This window comes from Ornithorhynchus anatinus, chromosome X5 (assembly GCF_004115215.2).
Source record: "Ornithorhynchus anatinus isolate Pmale09 chromosome X5, mOrnAna1.pri.v4, whole genome shotgun sequence".
NCBI lineage: Eukaryota > Metazoa > Chordata > Mammalia > Monotremata > Ornithorhynchidae > Ornithorhynchus > Ornithorhynchus anatinus.
This window is the reverse complement of record NC_041753.1, coordinates 16,454,185-16,473,537: the sequence shown is the minus strand read 5'-3', so window position 1 is coordinate 16,473,537 and position 19,353 is coordinate 16,454,185. Positions and strand designations below refer to the sequence as shown.

General features: G+C 41.9%; 1 protein-coding gene across 1 annotated transcript in view; it reads right to left on the bottom strand.

Moving 5' to 3' along the window:
- KCNN2 (potassium calcium-activated channel subfamily N member 2) overlaps positions 1-19,353 on the bottom strand; it is a 114,479-nt gene that overhangs the window by 10,510 nt on the left and 84,616 nt on the right. Inside the window, exon 6 of the mRNA XM_029054937.2 lies at positions 12,412-12,522. Within this exon, the coding sequence (XP_028910770.1) occupies positions 12,412-12,522 (111 nt within the window). The remainder of the gene's footprint in view (positions 1-12,411; positions 12,523-19,353) is intronic.

Genomic DNA, 19,353 nt, shown 5'->3' with positions numbered 1-19,353 from the left:
TACAAAGCACATATGTCTGCACACAGGCACACACACACTAATATTTATCCATTCACACCAAGCAGCAGGAGGTTTGGGTTCTCACCCAAGACCTGGCTAGTGAAGAAATTCTTGCTGGGATAATCCACTTCCAATTACTATACCATTTCAACTGGCTCCAAATAGCTCCTTCCTTGCTGCAAGTGCTAAGCAACCAAGGTGCCCCACAGAGCTAGTAGGTGCTAATGTGATGGCCCAAATGGACACCAGACCAAATCTCAGTTTGGAATTTGGAATTTTTCCAAATTAGGGATTTTCCAAATCCCAGTGGACCATTCTGGTTTTGCTTGCATCTGGGAGTCAGGATTTCATATTATTTCTATCCAAAAGCCAGCAATAAAGACGGAGTAGAGAGTTTCTTTAATCTCTGCTGCTCACTAAGACAGGAAGAAGTTTGAAGGAAAGGGAATGCTGGGATGGAGGATATTCTGCTGCTCTTCTGTTATAAAAAGGAAATCAGGGAGTGGGGAAAGAGCTCTTGTTTTTATGAGTTCTGCTGAATGCTTTAGGAGGCAAACAGAAGCACTGATCTGGGGTACACATGTTTTAGTTCTTAGCTTTCTCTCAGGCATCTAAATCACAGTGTGAACAGTGCCTGGAATGGCAACAGCTGATGGCCCATTTGACAGATCTGCCTTTCTCTTCTAACCCAGTTAAAATCTGAAGGGGTTGGGCTCAGTGGCAAAGGATATGAGGTCATACAGATTCCACCTCAGATTCAATCTTCAAGAAGAGACCAATAGCCCCTTTCCATCTCATGGTTCTTTTTCTGGGGGAGAATCACTTCCCGTCTTGATCTATTGGAAATGATTTTTCAAGTTGTGTTTGGTAGCTCAAGCTCTTTACTTTAAAACTCGGTGGGATGCAGAGCTCCCTTGAGGTCTCACATTACAGGATTTGCAGACCTTAGCCCTCATTTTAGCTGACCCGTTGGATTCCTTGTCTTAAAATGGAATCCCAACAGCTGCTTTTGAAGTACTGAAAGTTTTGCATTCCTTTCAAAATACCTCTTTTCTCATTCCCAGCAGGCATTTAAACTTTGAAATGAAGTCTTCTAGGCATCTCATTGGATGGCTAGTTTCATAATGGTAGCCACAGTGCAGTATGTGCAAAGAAGCTCTGCAAAATTCCATTGAGCATTTCTGCTACATTTCTCAAAGAACTATGAGTGTAAATACATTTATTCCTGCTCCATTCTTCTCCACATCTGCGAATCTGAGGCAATGACTTAAAATATTCCTGACAGAAGGGGAGTGGAAAGGAACATACTAAAAGCCCCAAAGACTCAAATTCTACAGAGAATGGCAACTCTCAATCGATCATTCAATCATTTGTATTTATTGAATGCTTACTGTTTGCAGAGCACTTTACTTAGCACTTGGGAGAGTACAATATCACAATATAACAGAGTTGGTGGACATGTTCCCTGCAAACAGACTTTCAGTCTAGAGGGGGAGACAGATATTATGGGTATGTACATAAGTGTTGTGGGTCATGTTCAATTAGACCATGATAATGCAAATGAAGGAAACAGGGAAACTGGTAAATCCTTAGATCTGGGGAACCGATATTTTGTGGGGGAGTAAGGAGAGTGTAGGGTGTGTGTGTGTGTGTTGTGGTGAGGTAGGGGATGCAACAGGGGAAGGAGATTCCTTTTGCTTCCATCTGACTAAAGCATAATAACAACATTATTAATAACAAACCTGCTGTTTTGACAGCCCTTCCATTTACTTTCCTTAACAATATGTTCCTCAACCCTCCCCCAAGGTTCATCCAACGTTATGATTGTCACCATGGAAATTTCTCAAATTGCCAACCAAAAATGCAAATAAGTCTGTCAAAGTACCCTTAGTGGCACATCAGATTCTTTCATGATTCATGTACTAAGGTTGCAGTTTAGAGGCAGGTTCTATTTATTGGAAGAGTGAAAGGGCCAGCATCATGCAGACTGTGAATCCCCCTGTAGACTATAATAATAATAATGATGATGGTATTTGTTAAGTGCTTACTATGTGACAAGCACTTTTCTAATCACTGCGGTAGATACAGGGTAATCAGGTTGTCCCACGTGAGGCTCACAGTCTTAATCCCCATTTTACAGATGAGGTCACTGAGGCACAGAAAAGTTAAGTGACTTGCCCACAGTCACACAGCTGACAAGTGGCAGAGCTGGGATACAAACCCATGACCTCTGACTCCCAAGCCCGTGCTCCTTCCACTGAGCCATGCTGCTTCTCTAGGCTCCTTATGGGTAGGGATCATATTTACCAACTCTATCATGTACTTTCTCAAGCATTTAGGACCTGGGACACAATAAAGGCTCAATAAATACTATTAATTGATTTAAGATCCTAAAATAGCTCACACCTCGGGGACAATGGTGTGTTACATTAAAGGTAGAAAAAAATGATAACTTCAGAAAATACTGTACAGGCAGGGCTGACCAAACAGATGACAGAGACACTCTGAAATGCCATAGTCCACAAACCTATAAAGCCAGAGGAGACAGAGATGAAAAGACTAACAGAACAAAATCAGTGATTTTTTAACCACTCAATCTCCAAGGGCTCCTTCCCCTCTGCCTTCAAACATGCCCACGTCTCCCCCATCCTAAAAAAAACCCGCTCTTGACCCCACTTCCCCCTCCAGTTATCGTCCTATCTCCCTACTACCCTTCCTTTCCAAAATCTTAGAACGAGTCGTCTACAATCGATGCCTAGAATTCCTTAACTCCCATTCTCTCCTAGACCCCCTCCAATCTGGCTTCCGTCCCCTCCACTCTACCGAGACTGCTCTCTCTAAGGTCACCCATGACCTCCTTCTTGCCAAATCCAATGGCTCCTACTCCATTCTGATCCTCCTTGACCGCTCTGCTGCCTTTGACACTGTCGACCATCCCCTCCTCCTCCATACCTTATCTCACCTTGGCTTCACGGACTCTGTCCTCTCCTGGTTCTCCTCTTACCTCTCTGGCCGATCATTCTCGGTCTCCTACGCTGGAGCCTCCTCCCCCTCCCATCCTTTAACTGTTGGAGTTCCTCAAGGGTCAGTTCTTGGCCCTCTTCTGTTCTCCATTTACACTCACTCCCTCGGTGAACTCATCCGCTCTCACGGCTTTGACTACCATCTCTACGCAGATGACACGCAGATCTACATCTCCGCCCCTGTCCTCTCCCCCTCCCTTCAGGCTCGCATCTCCTCCTGCCTCCGGGACGTCTCCACCTGGATGTCGGCCCGCCACCTAAAACTCAACATGAGCAAGACTGAGCTCCTCATCTTCCCTCCCAAGCCCGGTCCGCTCCCAGACTTCTCCATCACCGTGGATGGCACGACCATCCTTCCCGTCCCGCAGGCCCGCAATCTCGGTGTCATCCTTGACTCGTCCCTCTCGTTCACCCCACACATCCTATCCGTTACCAAGACCTGCCGGTTTCACCTCTACAATATCGCCAAGATCCGCCCTTTCCTCTCCACCCAAACGGCTACCTTACTATTACGGGCTCTCGTTATATCCCGGCTAGACTACCGTGTCAGCCTTCTCTCTGACCTCCCTTCCTCCTCTCTCGCCCCGCTCCGGTCTATTCTTCACTCCGCTGCCCGGCTCATCTTCCTGCAGAAACGATCTGGGCATGTCACTCCCCTTCTTAAACAACTCCAGTGGTTGCCTATCGACCTCCGCTCCAAACAAAAACTCCTCACTCTAGGCTTCAAGGCTCTCCATCACCTTGCCCCTTCCTACCTCTCCTCCCTTCTCTCTTTCTACCGCCCACCCCGCACGCTCCGCTCCTCTGCCGCCCACCTCCTCGCCGTCCCTCGGTCTCGCCTATCCCGCCGTCGACCCCTGGGTCACGTCCTCCCGCCGTCCTGGAACGCCCTCCCTCCTCACCTCCGCCAAACTGATTCTCTTTCCCTCTTCAAAACCTTACTTAAAAATCACCTCCTCCTAGAGGCGTTCCCAGACTGAGCTCCTCTTCCCCCTCTACTCCCTCTGCCATCCCCCCTTTACCTCTCCGCAGCTAGAGCCTCATTTTCCCCTTTTCCCTCTGCTCCTCCACCTCTCCCTTCCCATCCCCACAGCACTGTACTCGTCCGCTCAACTGTATATATTTTCGTTACCCTATTTATTTTGTTAATGAATTGTACATCGCCTTGATTCTATTTATTTGCCATTGTTTTTACGAGATGTTCTTCCCCTTGACGCTGTTTAGTGCCATTGTTCTTGTCTGTCCGTCTCCCCCGATTAGACTGTAAGCCCGTCAAACGGCAGGGACTGTCTCTATCTGTTGCCGACTTGTTCATCCCAAGCGCTTAGTACAGTGCTCTGCACATAGTAAGCGCTCAATAAATACTATTGAATGAATGAATATAAATTACCAAACTCCCCTGCACCTGACACTCCTTCCCACCAATCTTTACCATCTCTCTTTAAAAAGCAAATTGGGAAGGTGGAAAAGTTAAATTCACCACCAACATCATTTCCAGTAGTATTCTTTGAGCACCTTTGGGGTGTAAAGCATAATACTAGATACAGGAAATTTACAGAAGAAAAAGATATGGCCTCTGCTCTCAAGGGTCTTACAATCTAATTCACATTCCCTCTATTTCAGTTGGAATTTTAAAAGATGATTTCATAGCATTTTTCTAAATCAAAAAGAAAACAAGATGACCAAATGTGACACTTTACAAGAAAGCTCTGAAAATGTCTCATATGTTCCCAAGCATCTAGTACACTGCTCTGTGCCTAGTAGATGCTTAATTGACACTGTTGATAATGACATTCATACTTTATATGGTCACAGAAGAGTGGGTTGATGATCCTTGGATAACTGGAGAAGCATCATTGCCTAGTGAATACAGCACGGGCCTGGGAGTCAGAAGGACGTGGGTTCTAATCCCGGCTCCGCTACTTGTCAGCTGTGTGACTTTGAGGCCCAGAGAAGTTAAGTGACTGGCCCAGTTACCTCATCTGTAAAATGGGGATGAAGACTGTGAGCCCATGTGGGACAGGGACTGGGTCCAACTTGATTAGCTTATATCTATCCCAGAGGTTAGTACAGTGCTTGGCACAGAGTAAGCACTTAAAAATACACCATAAAAATGATAAAACATAGAAAGCGTTCAACAAAATTGTATCAGGTTGTAGTAGTAATAGATCTTGCTTCAGTGAATCAAGCAATTGTATATAGAGAGCTCTTATTGTGCGCAAAGCACTGTACTAACACTGTAAAGCAAAGTTGGTAGACACATTCCCTGCCCACAATGAGTTTCAGTTTAGGGGGTGAGCTTGCTTCAGTCCCCGATTCCTTATATAATGCTTTTTAATTGTTTTTCTGCCACCCTGCCATTTCCCCGAAACACAAGGGATGAGGTCTTAAGTCATAGAAAAGCTCCTCCTACATTTTGTGTCTTTCAATTAAACTGGAAGGAGCTATGGACATGACAAAACACCCGAGATGGGAATGTAAGAATTTGGCAGACTAATTGTATCCCCACTAGTATATTAAGTTTCACGACAAATCAAAATCTGACTATTCCTGAAGTGGGAGATTCACTATTAGAGAAGCAGCTTGGCCTGGGAGTCAGAAGAACCCGGGTTCTAATCCTAGCTCCGTCACTTGTCTGCTGTGTGACCTTGGGTAAGTCACTTAACTTCTCTGTGTCTCAGTTCCCTCATCTGTAAAATGAGGATTAAGGCAGTGAGCCCCCTGTAGGACAGAGACCTTGTCCAACCTGATTACCTTGTATCAAGTGCTTAGGTACAGTGCTCTGCACATAGTAAGCGCTCAATAAATATGATTGAATGAATGAATCTACCCCAGCGCTTAGAACGGTGCATGGCACATAGTAAGCATTTAACAAATACCACCAGTATTATTATAAGCTACACTCACAAGATAGAACTGCTTTTATTAACTCAGGGCCTATGAGGATGGTGTGCTGCAGATAGCTGTACCTGCCACCACTTCCTATGCACCTGTAGAGCTCAGTCATGTCCAGGCTGAAATTTGCAGGCCTACCCCTGTTCAACCTGAGCCCAGAATGACAAATGGGGGACCCATGACTGCCTGACACTTGCCTTCCTTTTGGGGAGACCCTACCTGATTTTCAGGAGGGGCACAAGGGAGGGGATGCAGCATGGATATCTGGTAGTAATGTCACGCCTAATCAGAAGCTTTTCTGACATGCAGGGGCTGTTGGGAATGGCAGGGAACCTGTCTACCAACTCTGTTGGTACAGTGCTCTCTGCACCCAGCAAACACTCAGTAAATAAGATTGATTAACAGCCCGCTTTCTAAATGGACTGATAAGTGCCTGAGAGGGTAGAATGTTACATGTGTGAGTCTTGCATTGAAGATGTCTTAGCCATGGATCTCGGAAAGGCTTGGCCCAAGCCCAGATGACGTAAATGCTGCCCAGACTGATCCCAGCAGGATTAGGCCCCATGCAGGGTGCTAATGGATAATGTTGGCATTCTCTAGAACTCAAGCTATTAATACATCAATCAGCATTTATTAAGTACCTACTGGGTCCAGAGCACTGCCTAAGTGCTTGGGAGAGTACATTAGAGACAGCAGATAAAAGCCCTACCCACCAGGACCTTACCATCTTCTGCATATCTCATATGAAGCAATCTTGAGTGCAGGCCCACCTAAAGTGGGCATAAGCCCCAATCCTAAAAATTACATTTTAGGTTCCCAGAAAATTGTTTACTTTCATGTTTATTACTTGACTTCAAATCCTAAATGAAAGGATGTCTGAGGGTAAAAGTGTAGATAATTTATTTTGGCATCACTTATGAACAGATATTCATGCCCCCTTCATAGCATAATTTATGCTTCATAGGAGGCACAGATCACCTCCTGAGGGCAAAACGTTAGAAAATGTAGAAGAGTGGGGAAATGCAAGATTCCCAAATTGGCCAGTCTTTGGCTTGGCTCGAGGCTGAGTTTTCAGCCCAGGGTTTCACTCTGGAATTAACAGGAGAAAAAATGACTCCTGAGTTTGCTCAGTCCACATGTACCTGTTGTCGGATTTCAGAAATGTGACAACATGATAGAACTGCAGCACTTGTGAAAGCAAACATATCTGTGTTGCCAAAAAAGACAGTGACTCCAGCTAATTGTGAGCCCCTTCTAGACTGTGAGCCTGTTGTTGGGTAGGGGTTGTCTCTATCTGTTGCTGAATTGTACTTTCCAAGAGCTTAGTACAATGCTCTGCACACAGTAAGTGCTCAATAAATACGATTGAATGAATGAATTCTTTCATTGTAAAATTGAGAAAAAAAGAAAGAGAAAGAAAAACAAGCACAGCTATGCAAGCTGAATGAAATGCCCTACTTGTACATCCGGTGCTTTATTTGGCCAATGCAGTCACGGCCTTTGAGATCACCTCTTAATAAAATTGCTTCTTTGAACATTTATATCTTCGGTACGCTTTTTCAGCTAAATGCTCAGGGTACTTAGACCCCTCCAAGAATAAGACGAATGCCAAGAAAGGTAAATTTTCTTCTGGCAAAACAACCCATTATTGTGAGAACCGTATTGTAGCTCTTCAGGGTCATATTAAAATGCACAATGGCTGTTATTATCGCCTCTTAACCCAGCAAAAAGTGCTTTTTTCTAGGCTGTATCTCTAGGGAACACATATTTTTCTACTTCATAAAGCAAGCTTAATTTCAATATTGACTATTTAACCATCTTAAATATGGTTCTTCTGCTTTCTGAGTATATCAAAACTTGGTAATAGTATATCAAAACTTGGTAATAGCTCAAAAACACATCGAATATTAAACCAAGCCTTTTAGGGCCATCTTTAATTGGGATGATGATAAGGGTTTTCCCATTTTATTTTGGACGATTGTAAACAAATTCACATTTTTAAATTAGTGAATGGGGCTTCTGATAAGTAGATTCACTTGTAAAACCAGTGAGATCCACATAAAGATCATTATTGAACAGTGGAAATGTTGTGGTTCCACTATATATAGAAAAGTCCAGATATAACCTCAACCCTGCACACCTGGTCAAGGCATGGAAAGCTGCAATAGGGAGCTGATGATCATCAGCTCGCAGTTTTGAGGACTGGGGAGAGTTGGGGATGATCTCCCACTTCCAGGGCTCCTGCCTTGGGTGCTGATGTTTAGGAGAGACACCTGCTTTTGTCATCAGGCCTCCCTTGCCTCCTGAAAGCCTTGGAGCTCCTCGCCAGCAGGACCTCAGTTACTGACACCTGCATCACTCCTGTCTTTGCTCTTCTAGACAGTAAGCTCACTGTGGGCAGCAAATGTCTCTGTTCTATTGGTATATTGTACTCTCCCAGGCACTTAGTACAGTGCTCTGCATGCAGTAAGCATTTAAGAAATACGACTGACTTACTCTGGAGAACATGGGGGTTGTGACAGAATGGTTGGGATGACCCATAATAATAATTGTGGCATTTGTTAAGTGCTCACTATGTGCCGGGCACTGTACTAAGCAATGGGCTAAATAGAAGCAAATCAGATTGGACACAGTCCCTGTCCCACTTGGGGCTCATGGTCTTAATCCCCATTTTACAGATGAGGCAACTGAAGCACAGAGAAGTGAAGTGACTTGCCCAAGGTCACATAGCAGACGAGTGGTGGAGCCAGGATGAGAACCCGGGACCTTCTGACTCCCAGACCCATGCTCTATCCATTAGGCCATGCTGCTTCCCTACTTCCAGACCACCTGGGAGAAGCCGTGCCTCCAACCAATGCTGAGAGACGGTAGAGGTTTTCGAAGCTTCTGGGTCCAAGAACAGCTCAAGCATTTTCACTCACTATTTATGCATCATGAATCAAGTGTGACAGGCACAGAGAATCAAGCATGGGTACTGCTCAACAGAATTACAATAAAACTGTCAGCTTCTATGAATAATATTAATGGTGCTCTTTTATCATTAGGCCAAAATATATGTTATCCATTGAAAGTATATTTTCTGACCTACAAGATATTCAGAGTCTGAAAGCTACCAGAGTTGTTCCTTTATATGAGGGTGAGATATTATGACAGTAGAAGGACAGAGAGCGGGAGACAGGTATTCCCAATGACAAGTGAGAATCCAGAGTCTGGAACCAGGACTGAATGGAGAAACATTTTCCCACAGGTCTTTTGACTCTTGACCATCGATATTAGGAAAAAGTTTTATCTTGCTGAGGGAAGACTTTCACCAGAACAACTGAACTTCCTTGAAATCTTGTCAAAGATGGAAAACATGTTTACTTTGACAAGGAAGCAGGCACACCAGGGTATGTCACAGATTTTGTTTTTGTTTTTAAAGGAAATGGCTTTTGATAATAAAAGGGGAACCAAATCAAGTTTTTGTTAAGGCTGGTGTGCTTGTTAATTAGTACCTACCACTGGAACCAATCTAACTCTCCTTCAACAGGTAGGAATATGCTAACTTGGGATCGATCACTTAAGCAATGGTATTGATAATAATGTTGGTATTTATTAAGCGCTTACTATGTGCCGAGCACTGTTCTAAGCGCTGGGGTAGACACAGGGGAATCGGGTTGTCCCACGTGGGGCTCACAGTCTTAATCCCCATTTTACAGATGAGGGAACTGAGGCACAGAGAAGTTAAGTGACTTGCCCACAGTCACACAGCCGACAAGTGGCAGAGCTGGGATTCGAACTCATGAGCCCTGACTCCAAAGCCCGTGCTCTTTCCACTGAGCCACGCTGCTTCTCAATCTATTGATAGAGCACCTACTGTGTGCAGAGCACTGTACTAAGCGTTTGGGAGAGTACAACACAATAGAATCGGAAGACACTATCACTATCTTTAAGAAGCTTAAAATCTAGGGGAGGAACAGGGAGTTTCAGCAAATGGAACAGCACTACAAAAATACACTGACTGAAATGAAACTCAGGGTAATCTGGATGCCTGCAGAAAAGCAGGCCACAAACAGTTAATGGCAAAGGATGCTGTCTAAGCTCTAGCAAGTCAAGCTCCTGCCTACCTTCTTTCTCAAAAGTGTTTTCTTACAGGATGAAAACAGCAAATCTATTTATTGCCTAGCTTCAACAGAGCATCAACACCCACTCCTAATTAGGGGAAGTTGGGAAATGGTTTTCCTAAAACATAGAAACCTTACAATCCCAGTCCTGCTGTGCTGACTTTCAAAGGGATGTATCAAATATGATCAGTTCATATTGTCAACAAAACTTTCTTATGCATAAATGTTATCTTTGGGATGAGACTACAGAGTGCTTAGGATTTTAAAAAGGCCACCATTTTTTTGACACTTGAAATCAAGCTAAGGTGTGCCATTCTTTAAAAAGCAGTCACACTGGAATGTGTATCTGTACTGAAGGTGCTTCTGAGCATGGGGAGTGGGGGAGGAGAGGACGGAAGAAATATTTAAAGACACAGTGAAGCACAACACAACAGAGACAACACAACAGACACACAAGTCTGATGTGCGGTAGGCAGGAATTTGTAGTGGGAAAAGGATTAGGGTTTGGGTTCTTTCAGAGCAGAGGTGTCTAAGAGATCATGTTAGAAAGAGCCAGATTCAAAAACACTGCTAACAACAAAGTAACAGCACAGCAAATGATGATTTGTGTGTATGTGTGAGGTAGGGGCTCTCAGCTGTGTATTGATTTCTTCAAACTTATTGATAAAACTTCAAAATCAGTAGCACAGATAAACAATTTACTGAACTAGTTGGATGTCTTCTGACATCACTTTGTGCAATATTTCAATAGGCATATTCAGGATGGTCTCTGAGTGTTAACTGTTCAGATTTGACACTGACCTGACCCAATACAGTGGGTAAAAAACAAAAACAAGAAAAAACTATGTCATCCTGGGTATTCCCTGCATCTTGGGCTTCCCCCTCAGGCTCCAATTACTCTGTAAATTGTTTCACTGGCTTTTCCCCTCAGTATCACCCCTGAATAGATAATGGGTTGGTAAGGAGAGAGACAAGTGAGTCGGTCTTAAAGGTGGAAATCAAATCAAACATTTCATTTGGAAGTGACCACCAAGACAGTTAAATGTTACCTTCCATTTGTATTATATCTTAAGGGGATTAGTCAGCCCAACTTTGAAGTTGGAACACATGGCCTTGTACACATCACTAATGGTTTGGCAGTTTCACATGTGTCTGGAAGACATGATATGGCTGGAAGGTAACATTTACTTGCCTTGGTGCTAATCACTAGCCACTTATCTCCTCAACAAAACTGTAAGCTATGGAGGGCAGGGACTATGTCTTTTACTTTGATTTGTGTCCCAGAATCTCCCAGGACAGTGCTCTCATAAAGCAGGTCCTCAATAAAATGCTATTGATGATGGAAAAGTTAAGTTCAAAAATCAACATGGAATGCCCCAAAATGGGAAAGTTTGGTTTAGTTACTGCCTTATAAAACAGCCACACTTCACCTTCAAAGAAAACTGTATGGGGACATTTCAAGATTTTCAAACAAATTTGAGAAGACAAAATCCATTTTCTGGGGAACTCTAGCCAAGCAAACATTTGAAACCAATAGGCCAACCCCACAGAATATTTTTTTCAATGGTTTCCACCTTGCAGCAGGAATTCCTGATCAACAGAACAATTGCCAAGTGACGGTGAATGGCAGTCAGCCTGCGAAATCATCTGGAGGAACATCTGGTCATCTTAACTGTCCAAACACAAATGCTTGTACTTGCTGAGACAAGAGTTTCTGTTTTGAAAATGTTTGCCCAAGAATAGATCGCTTGTAACACACAATGATAACTAGGTTATGCCCAAATAAAACGTTAATTGTATGAAACAAGTATTTGCCTCTATAAAGAAAGCCAAAATGAATGACGAAGGTACAGCTAGAGAGTAGAAAAAGACTGAATATACACATTTAGCTTGATGTTTATAATAATTGCTCTCATCATCTGACCTTGGTCTGAAACCTACCGTGAACAGAAGCAATTTAATCTAAGTACCATATGTGTTTTTTTCCTCAGAGAAATGGTAATTTAATTAGACAATGAGAAAAATGAGTATTCTTGTTCAAGAATTATAATGTTCCATACGAAAGATCACAGATGCTGATGCCTTGTTGCGAAGTGCCAACAAGGGGCTTTCCCAGTAAATGAACGATCATTTGGTCTGTTGCGTCTTTTGTGTACATTATAAACACTAGAATTCCATCTGTGAATCTTTCTGAAAAGCATTGAAAGTTAAAAGATCATCCAATTTCCCATTTTCTCCAAATGTATTAAGTGGTTCTACAAATATTTAAAAAAGAGTCAGTTGCCTAGCTCAAAAGTATGAAACTAAGATGATTTTGGTCAGGCGAATTGGAAAAATGTATTAAGAAGGCTGTCCTTTTTCAAGATACTGCATGAAGGATAATCACTTACTCTTTTGGTGAGCTGGGTATCCATCATGAAATTATGCACATGTTTTTCAGCTTTGGTAAGTTCTAACTTCCTTGCAACCACAGCTACCACCAATGCAGTGCAACCAGCACCCTGAAAACAATAATCAGAGAAAATCCTCATGAGAACAAGGTAACGGCCAAAGGAATATAAGTAGAGAGGTACAATTTTCCATCTGTTCATCAGTAACTGGGGAGAACGTAACCTGAGATATACAGATTTTGGGGGGGGGTGACAAAATAGCTTCGTTTGACTAAATTATATTTGTACCACCATAAAGAGAGAGGCAGAATTATATTTGTAAAGTGTCAGAGGCAACACTAAATCTTTAATTAATACCATAGATATGATTATTTCTCTGAAAGAATAAAGAAAATCCGAGTAAAGACCAAAAAAAGTATTCTTCCACCTATGGAAAAAGACAATAGTTGTAGATTTTTTAAAAAAATTAGCCCTTAGGCTTTCCTTTTTCCCATCTATCAGACTTTTTTCAATGATAAATGTCTTTTTTTTTGTAAAAAATGGAAATTGAAGAACTAATTTCCATCCCTATTTGAAAAGTCATTAACTATTAGTCCTTCTTCAGTACCTTCTCTTAGGGCTTAAGCATCACTGATATGTAACTTCCCAAAACAAACTTGTGAGATAAGTCATTACTGGTATCATCATAATGGCAGCACAGAGAGATGCAAGAAATTTGTGTAAGAAAGATCTAGGATTACATTCATATTTGCTCCCTCTCCATTAACCACCTTATGTCCCCAGACCATGCTGTCATGCCAGTGGTTTCCTATGTGCCTTTTTACTGTCATAGTACATTATGGTGGAGATTTGGTATCTCCATAGACACGTCAGCATTACTTTTCAAAAGAAACCATGGATCGACTAAACTGGCCACTGAAATGGCATGAATAATTGACATTCAACAAACTCAGCATTCACTCACTGTATTGTCACTTACTGGCAGTGGAAATCAACACTGCAACGCACATTTGATGTGTCCTCTTAACAAGAAAGCTGTAATATGATATCTGAACAGGTGAAGAAGTGTGACCAAGTATTATACACATTAAAAAGAGGTGGTAAGAACTTTTCAATAATAATAATGACAGCATTTATTAAATGCTTACTATGTGCCAAGCACTCTTCTAAGGAGTAGGGTAGATACAAGGTTATTGATCGTTCGTTGTTCATTCAATCGTATTCATTGAGCGCTTACGGACATATATATCAGTGTTGTGGGGCTGAGGGTGGGGCAAATAAACGGTCCAAGCAAGAAGAGAATTAGGTTCGGGCTTTAGGTCTCAGGTACACTAGCACACATGATTGATGATTTCAGTGAAGTTCCAGAAATCTGAGGAGCAACAGTAAATGCACAAAACCACAATCCATGAGTGGCAATGTCTTAGCTACTGCTCTGTAGTAGTAATGATATTTACTAAGCCCCAAATGGGCGATACATTTTCTCCCCTTCCCTCTCTTTCCCTCTCCTGCCTGAAATGGCGCCAAATGGAATAGCTTTGGGGGTACCAGGGAGGGGCCCTGACCCAATCTGGACCCAGTTAAGCTTAACCTGGTCCAGTCCATGTGCTTGGGATTCAGACTAACCAGACCTCAAGTCGGGCATTCTGATGATGATGAAAATGATGAAAATAATGATGGAGTCTCCTGACAAGAACAACAGATTGGTCTTGGTCCTGCGACTTCAGAACCAAGAACCCACATCAAAATTGATTATAGTGATAGTGGTTTCCACATTCTCTCATCCCCGCCAGTAGTGCTATCACCGGGGTACAGAGTGCAAGGAGTTAGTAGGCGGTCAGGTGTGCAGCACATTGTGAAGTGCATGTAGTGGTTTTCCAGGACTCATTTATAAAGGCTGGTACCAAAGGATTGCTCCTGGGCCCATCCATCTCACAGAACACCCTTGGTGGTTCTTTGGTCAGATATCTTTTCCCTTTCCCCTCTGCTCACTCTGCTCCCCCTCTACCCCCCCTTCACCTCTCCTCAGTTAAGCCCTCTTTTCCCCCCTTTCCCTCTGCTCCTCCCCCTCTCCCTTCCCATCCCCTCAGCACTGTGCTCATCCACTCAACTGTATATATTTTCATTACCCTATTTATTTTGTTAATGAGATGTACATCACCTTGATTCTATTTATTTGCTATTGTTTTAATGAGATGTTCATCCCCTTGATTCTATTTATTGCTGTTGTTCTTGTCTGTCTCCCCCGATTAGACTGTAAGCCCGTCAAAGGGCAGGGACTGTCTCTATCTGTTACCGATTTGTAAATTCCAAGCGTTTAGTAAAGTGCTCTGCACATAGTAAGTGCTCAATAAATACTATTGAATGAATGAATGAATGAATATCTTCACCACTCATGGCACAATCCTGGCAAGATTCCCTCTACTGCAGATTCTGGACTAGAACCCAGATCACCTGATTTCCAGTGCTGTACTCTTCTCACTGGACCAACTGTAGGGCAGTTGAAAAGCAATAGGGTGTATGTGGATGTGCATGTATTCACATTCATAGTAGAGGTGGGATCTCGATAATCCATATTTTTGAGTATTAGGCTCAACTCCTGCCTGCCATTTTCTTTTGGATTTCTCAGACCTCACTGGGCAGGTTCACTTGGAGACTAGTACCACCCAAGACCAGGATAATACCAAGCTCCAGGAACTTCACTCTAACTAGCATTACGAGAACACTGCCAGATCGTTTGGGATGCATAAGCCCTGATTTCAAGGAATTAACAAAAATCCAAGAAAGGTAACGTTTAAAATGACTTCGACCCAAACAGCTTTCTGTTCGTATTAAGGGAAGTTCTTGCCAGATTAGTCATTTTAAAAAAAAAAAAAAAGGCAAAAATGCTGTGTCCAAAGGCACTTTGGAACCTGTAATCAGTCAGTATGATGATTGTGTCACACTATGAACTATATAACTGAGTTTTGTCTCTTTGAAGCACTGCAGAAACAAGGTTCATTATACTGACATATACTCTCCTGGGAAAATAAATAACTACCTTTTTGTGGATGGAACCATAAACACAGCTTCCTTTTATTTTGAAATCCCCCCAAAAGTTAGAAAATATATTTTAGCTCTTGCTTCTTACTACAGTTATATTTTCATAGCAAAACTAGGGCAAATGATTAAACTAAATACAAGATGCCGCCCTTTCTGCAGAGGATCACTGGAGTCACAGTCAGAGCATTAAGGGCAACTGGCAGGCTCAGCATCCTTCTGACCTCTAAGATATCATTTTTCTGTTAAATAACAAAATCTTTAAATTTATAATTTAGGACACTAGAAATTCTCCAAACCCTATTCACAGCCCAAATTGAATGCAGGAACATAATCAGAGACCATATGTGGTTGTTATGGCTTCATTCAGACACTTGGAGATCTTTTTGAATGGTGTTAACTATGGTACTTTCCCCCAAACATATGCTTCCCCACTGGAGCTTGGAAACTGTGAATCAGATTTATTTTCTCACACTTGGCTGCAATGGACTATATGCACATCTCCTATAACATGGGAATTATGTTCCCGAGGAACACTGTGCTAAAGAAAACTTGACCGAAATCACGTGCATGCATACAACCAATTCCTCTGACACCACATTGTGTCCTATCTAGGAGAGATGTAAATGTCGGAGGGGAGTTCCCTAATTGCCTAACACCTTTCTATGTAAAACACTGGCTGTATTCTTTGTTGCTTTTTGGGCTAAGATCTCCTAAATGCAATGTGTTAAGGAGACTCAGAGAGAGGGAGAATTATTATTATATACACTATTACACCTCGGTTTGTGTTCTTGATAGGTTCCATGAAAATAATATTAATAATTATGGCATTTGTTAAGCACTTACTATGCTTAGTAACTCCATGACAAAGCAGCAGCTGCATTTCTTTTGTGTTTATCATCCTTTTTTTTTAATATTTTTTGTTTCGTCTTTCTTGTATGTCCACAGCTGCCCCCTCTCCCTGTTATTCTAAGACTGTGAGTCCCTTGATGGCTAGGGACTCTATATTTCATCTCTGTGATTTTTTTCCCAATATTTTGTACAGTGCTTTACATATAGTAAGCTCTTAATACATACTACCACTACTATTAGCTCATTCTTGGGGTCACTGAGGGAGAAAGTGAGGTCAGCTTAAGACATTGATGTGAAAATAAGCTTATTACCCAAAAGGTCCAGCATCTTATTCCGTGTTGGGCATGACATGAAACCTTATGTAAGAAGGTAAACCACACTATTCAATCAGCCCTCTGGGCAGAGAAACCTCAATGTTTATTTGTATCCAGGATGGATCAAGCACCAAACATCTAAAACCCTTCTTCTCTGATGTCAGAGATATCTGATAACAGCCTTTGACAGATGAAACAGGTCCCTACTCAGGATGGTTTCCTTGGGGAGATGAACACAAAATGGGGGAAATGGCATCAACCATTCAGCATGTAATCCTGAGTTTTTCCACCTGACTCATCCACTGGAAAGGAGAAAAGGTAGCAGAGAATTTCACAATGGTTTATCTTTCCCTTATTAGACAAACTATCTTTCCTATCTCTAATTACTTACCAATTTAACAGCTTAAACAGGGCTATGTGAGCCCACAAAATGTGTTATTAATGCTATCCTACATGTTTGATAGATTTGGGAGGTATTAATCATCTAGCTGTTGACTGGCTTTTAATTGAAACTCCCTTCCACCTTTCTTTACTCTGTGCTCCCTCAAAAGACAGAAAAGATGGTCCACACCCTAACTTCTCCCATTACCTACAATGACATTTTTTATTTTGTTGAACATGAATAATGACTTTATCATCATGCCCCTCTGGTTTCTGAAGGAGAGGGAACATTCATGTCACTCCCAGCTAGAATCACTGAAAAACAGTAGAAGAAAAAGGAATTATGATCAGTTGTTTCTATACCAATTTGTGTCTTCCTGCTTCCCCTATTAGGTAGTAAGCTCTTTCACTGTGCTTTCCCAAGCACCCAATTCAGTGCTCTGCACATAGTAGGTGCTCAATGAATGAGTTGAATGAAATGAATTGAAGGGGGAGGGGGCACCTCTATAAAATGTTTCACTATTTTTAGAATTTACCGTAGCCTCAAGTAATAATTTAGTGCTCCTTTGTACATGGCATTGTACAGAGTAAGCAAATACAAACTATTACTACTACTGTCCCTGTAGATAATAATTTTTTTATGTTGTGATATATCATATGTTGATAAAAATCTATGAATTCTTAGTACTTTAAATAAGAACATCTTCATTAAGTTCCGTAAATTTGTACTGTAAACTCATTGTGGGCAGGGAAAGTGTCTATCAACTCTGTTATATTGTACTCTCCCAAGTGTTTAGTGCAGTACTCTGCAGAGAGTGAGAATCCAATAAATACCATTCATTGGTTGATTGGGTGGAGGGTCTGTGTGTAGAGTTTCCCAGGTGAAGGCATATATATAACCTTGGATTTCTTCAGACTTGTCAGTCCAGAGTGCTGTGCTGAATCTTGGAAGTGATTCATGCCCATTTGCTTCTCTCTTTCTCTGTGTGTGTGTGTGTGTATGCCTCAAGAGCACAGTCAGCCGCAGCATACAGTAATTCCTAGATGATTGGCTCATAAACTATGCTCCTTTCCCACTGAATTGGAAAAGCTGCCTGGTACACCAGAAGTATATCCAGCTTCCAAGTCTGTAGCTGCATCCTCTCTAATGGCATAGTCACTTTTTACAAAACCCATAACCAAATCACCAAACCTAGGGACTTAATTTCCTTTTACATATTTTTCCTCAAAGAGCAGCATTAATTTTGGATAAAATTAGATGGTTAGCCCTGTTAAGTAAAATTTCTAATTTGTGCTGCTCTCCGAGGTCATCGACATTTTATTAAATTTCTGGAATTGTGTTAATAAATCTCCCTGTTTATGAACTTAATGGGAGGAAATGAAATGGTGCTTTTTAATAAGAAAGTAATTTTTTGCATAGCTTAGTTGGCTAGAGTATCTTCTAAGAGCTCCCAGTTCAGCTTTTTCAGTAACTATTACAGAATTTCTGGGATATTCTTAGTGTTTCCGAGAACAAGAGGAGGCCCTGTGCATTTATACATCACTTTTATAAATTCAAAATGCACCTTGCAGATTGTGGAAGAGCAAAGAGCATAACCTTTTTGGTCAGTGCCATTTGTTTCCCCCTTGGTATTATTAAAGACAGTTGGTTCTTCCTTGCATAACAGCACTTCTGTATACTGCATTTTAATCTTGGCTTCCCTCTTGGAAACATGATCCAAAGCATGACAAAGTATTCCTTAGAAATCACAGTATTACACCTAACAACCTCCCCCTGCTCCAACAAAATGCTTGATTTAGGATATCTGGACAGGGAACAATTCCCAAGCGTATTTAATCTGATGAAGAACAAATTTAAAATTTACTATGGTGGGAAATGCAAGAGCTGGCACATCAACAAAGGTCCAGGAACAAAGAATCATCCCAGGATCAGCAATTTGCAGCATTTCATCATTTAAGTCCATAAAATGTAGAAAGGTTTGGAAAGGTTTTTTTTTCCTTCCCAAATATAGGGGCATCTTTTTCATAATCCCCAAACTGGATCTATTATGCCTGTTTTGGCCTTCTTTCTGAAAATACTTCCTTCTCAGTCTGTACTTCCATGGTTTACACATCTGCCTTTTTCCTTTTCCTTCCTAGCCCCTCCCCATTAACCCCTCATTGTCCAATAATCCCTCCTCTATGGAGTAGCCTACATGACTTGTATGTCACTGTTATCAGACCACAAGCCAATGAGATGTTGGATGGGAAAATTTCTTCTGAAAGGCCTAATGTATGACCCCATAAGATGCTGTTGCTTAACCAAGTAAATTCTGCATATTAAGATTTCTTCAGTTTACTAAATACCTGCAATGGA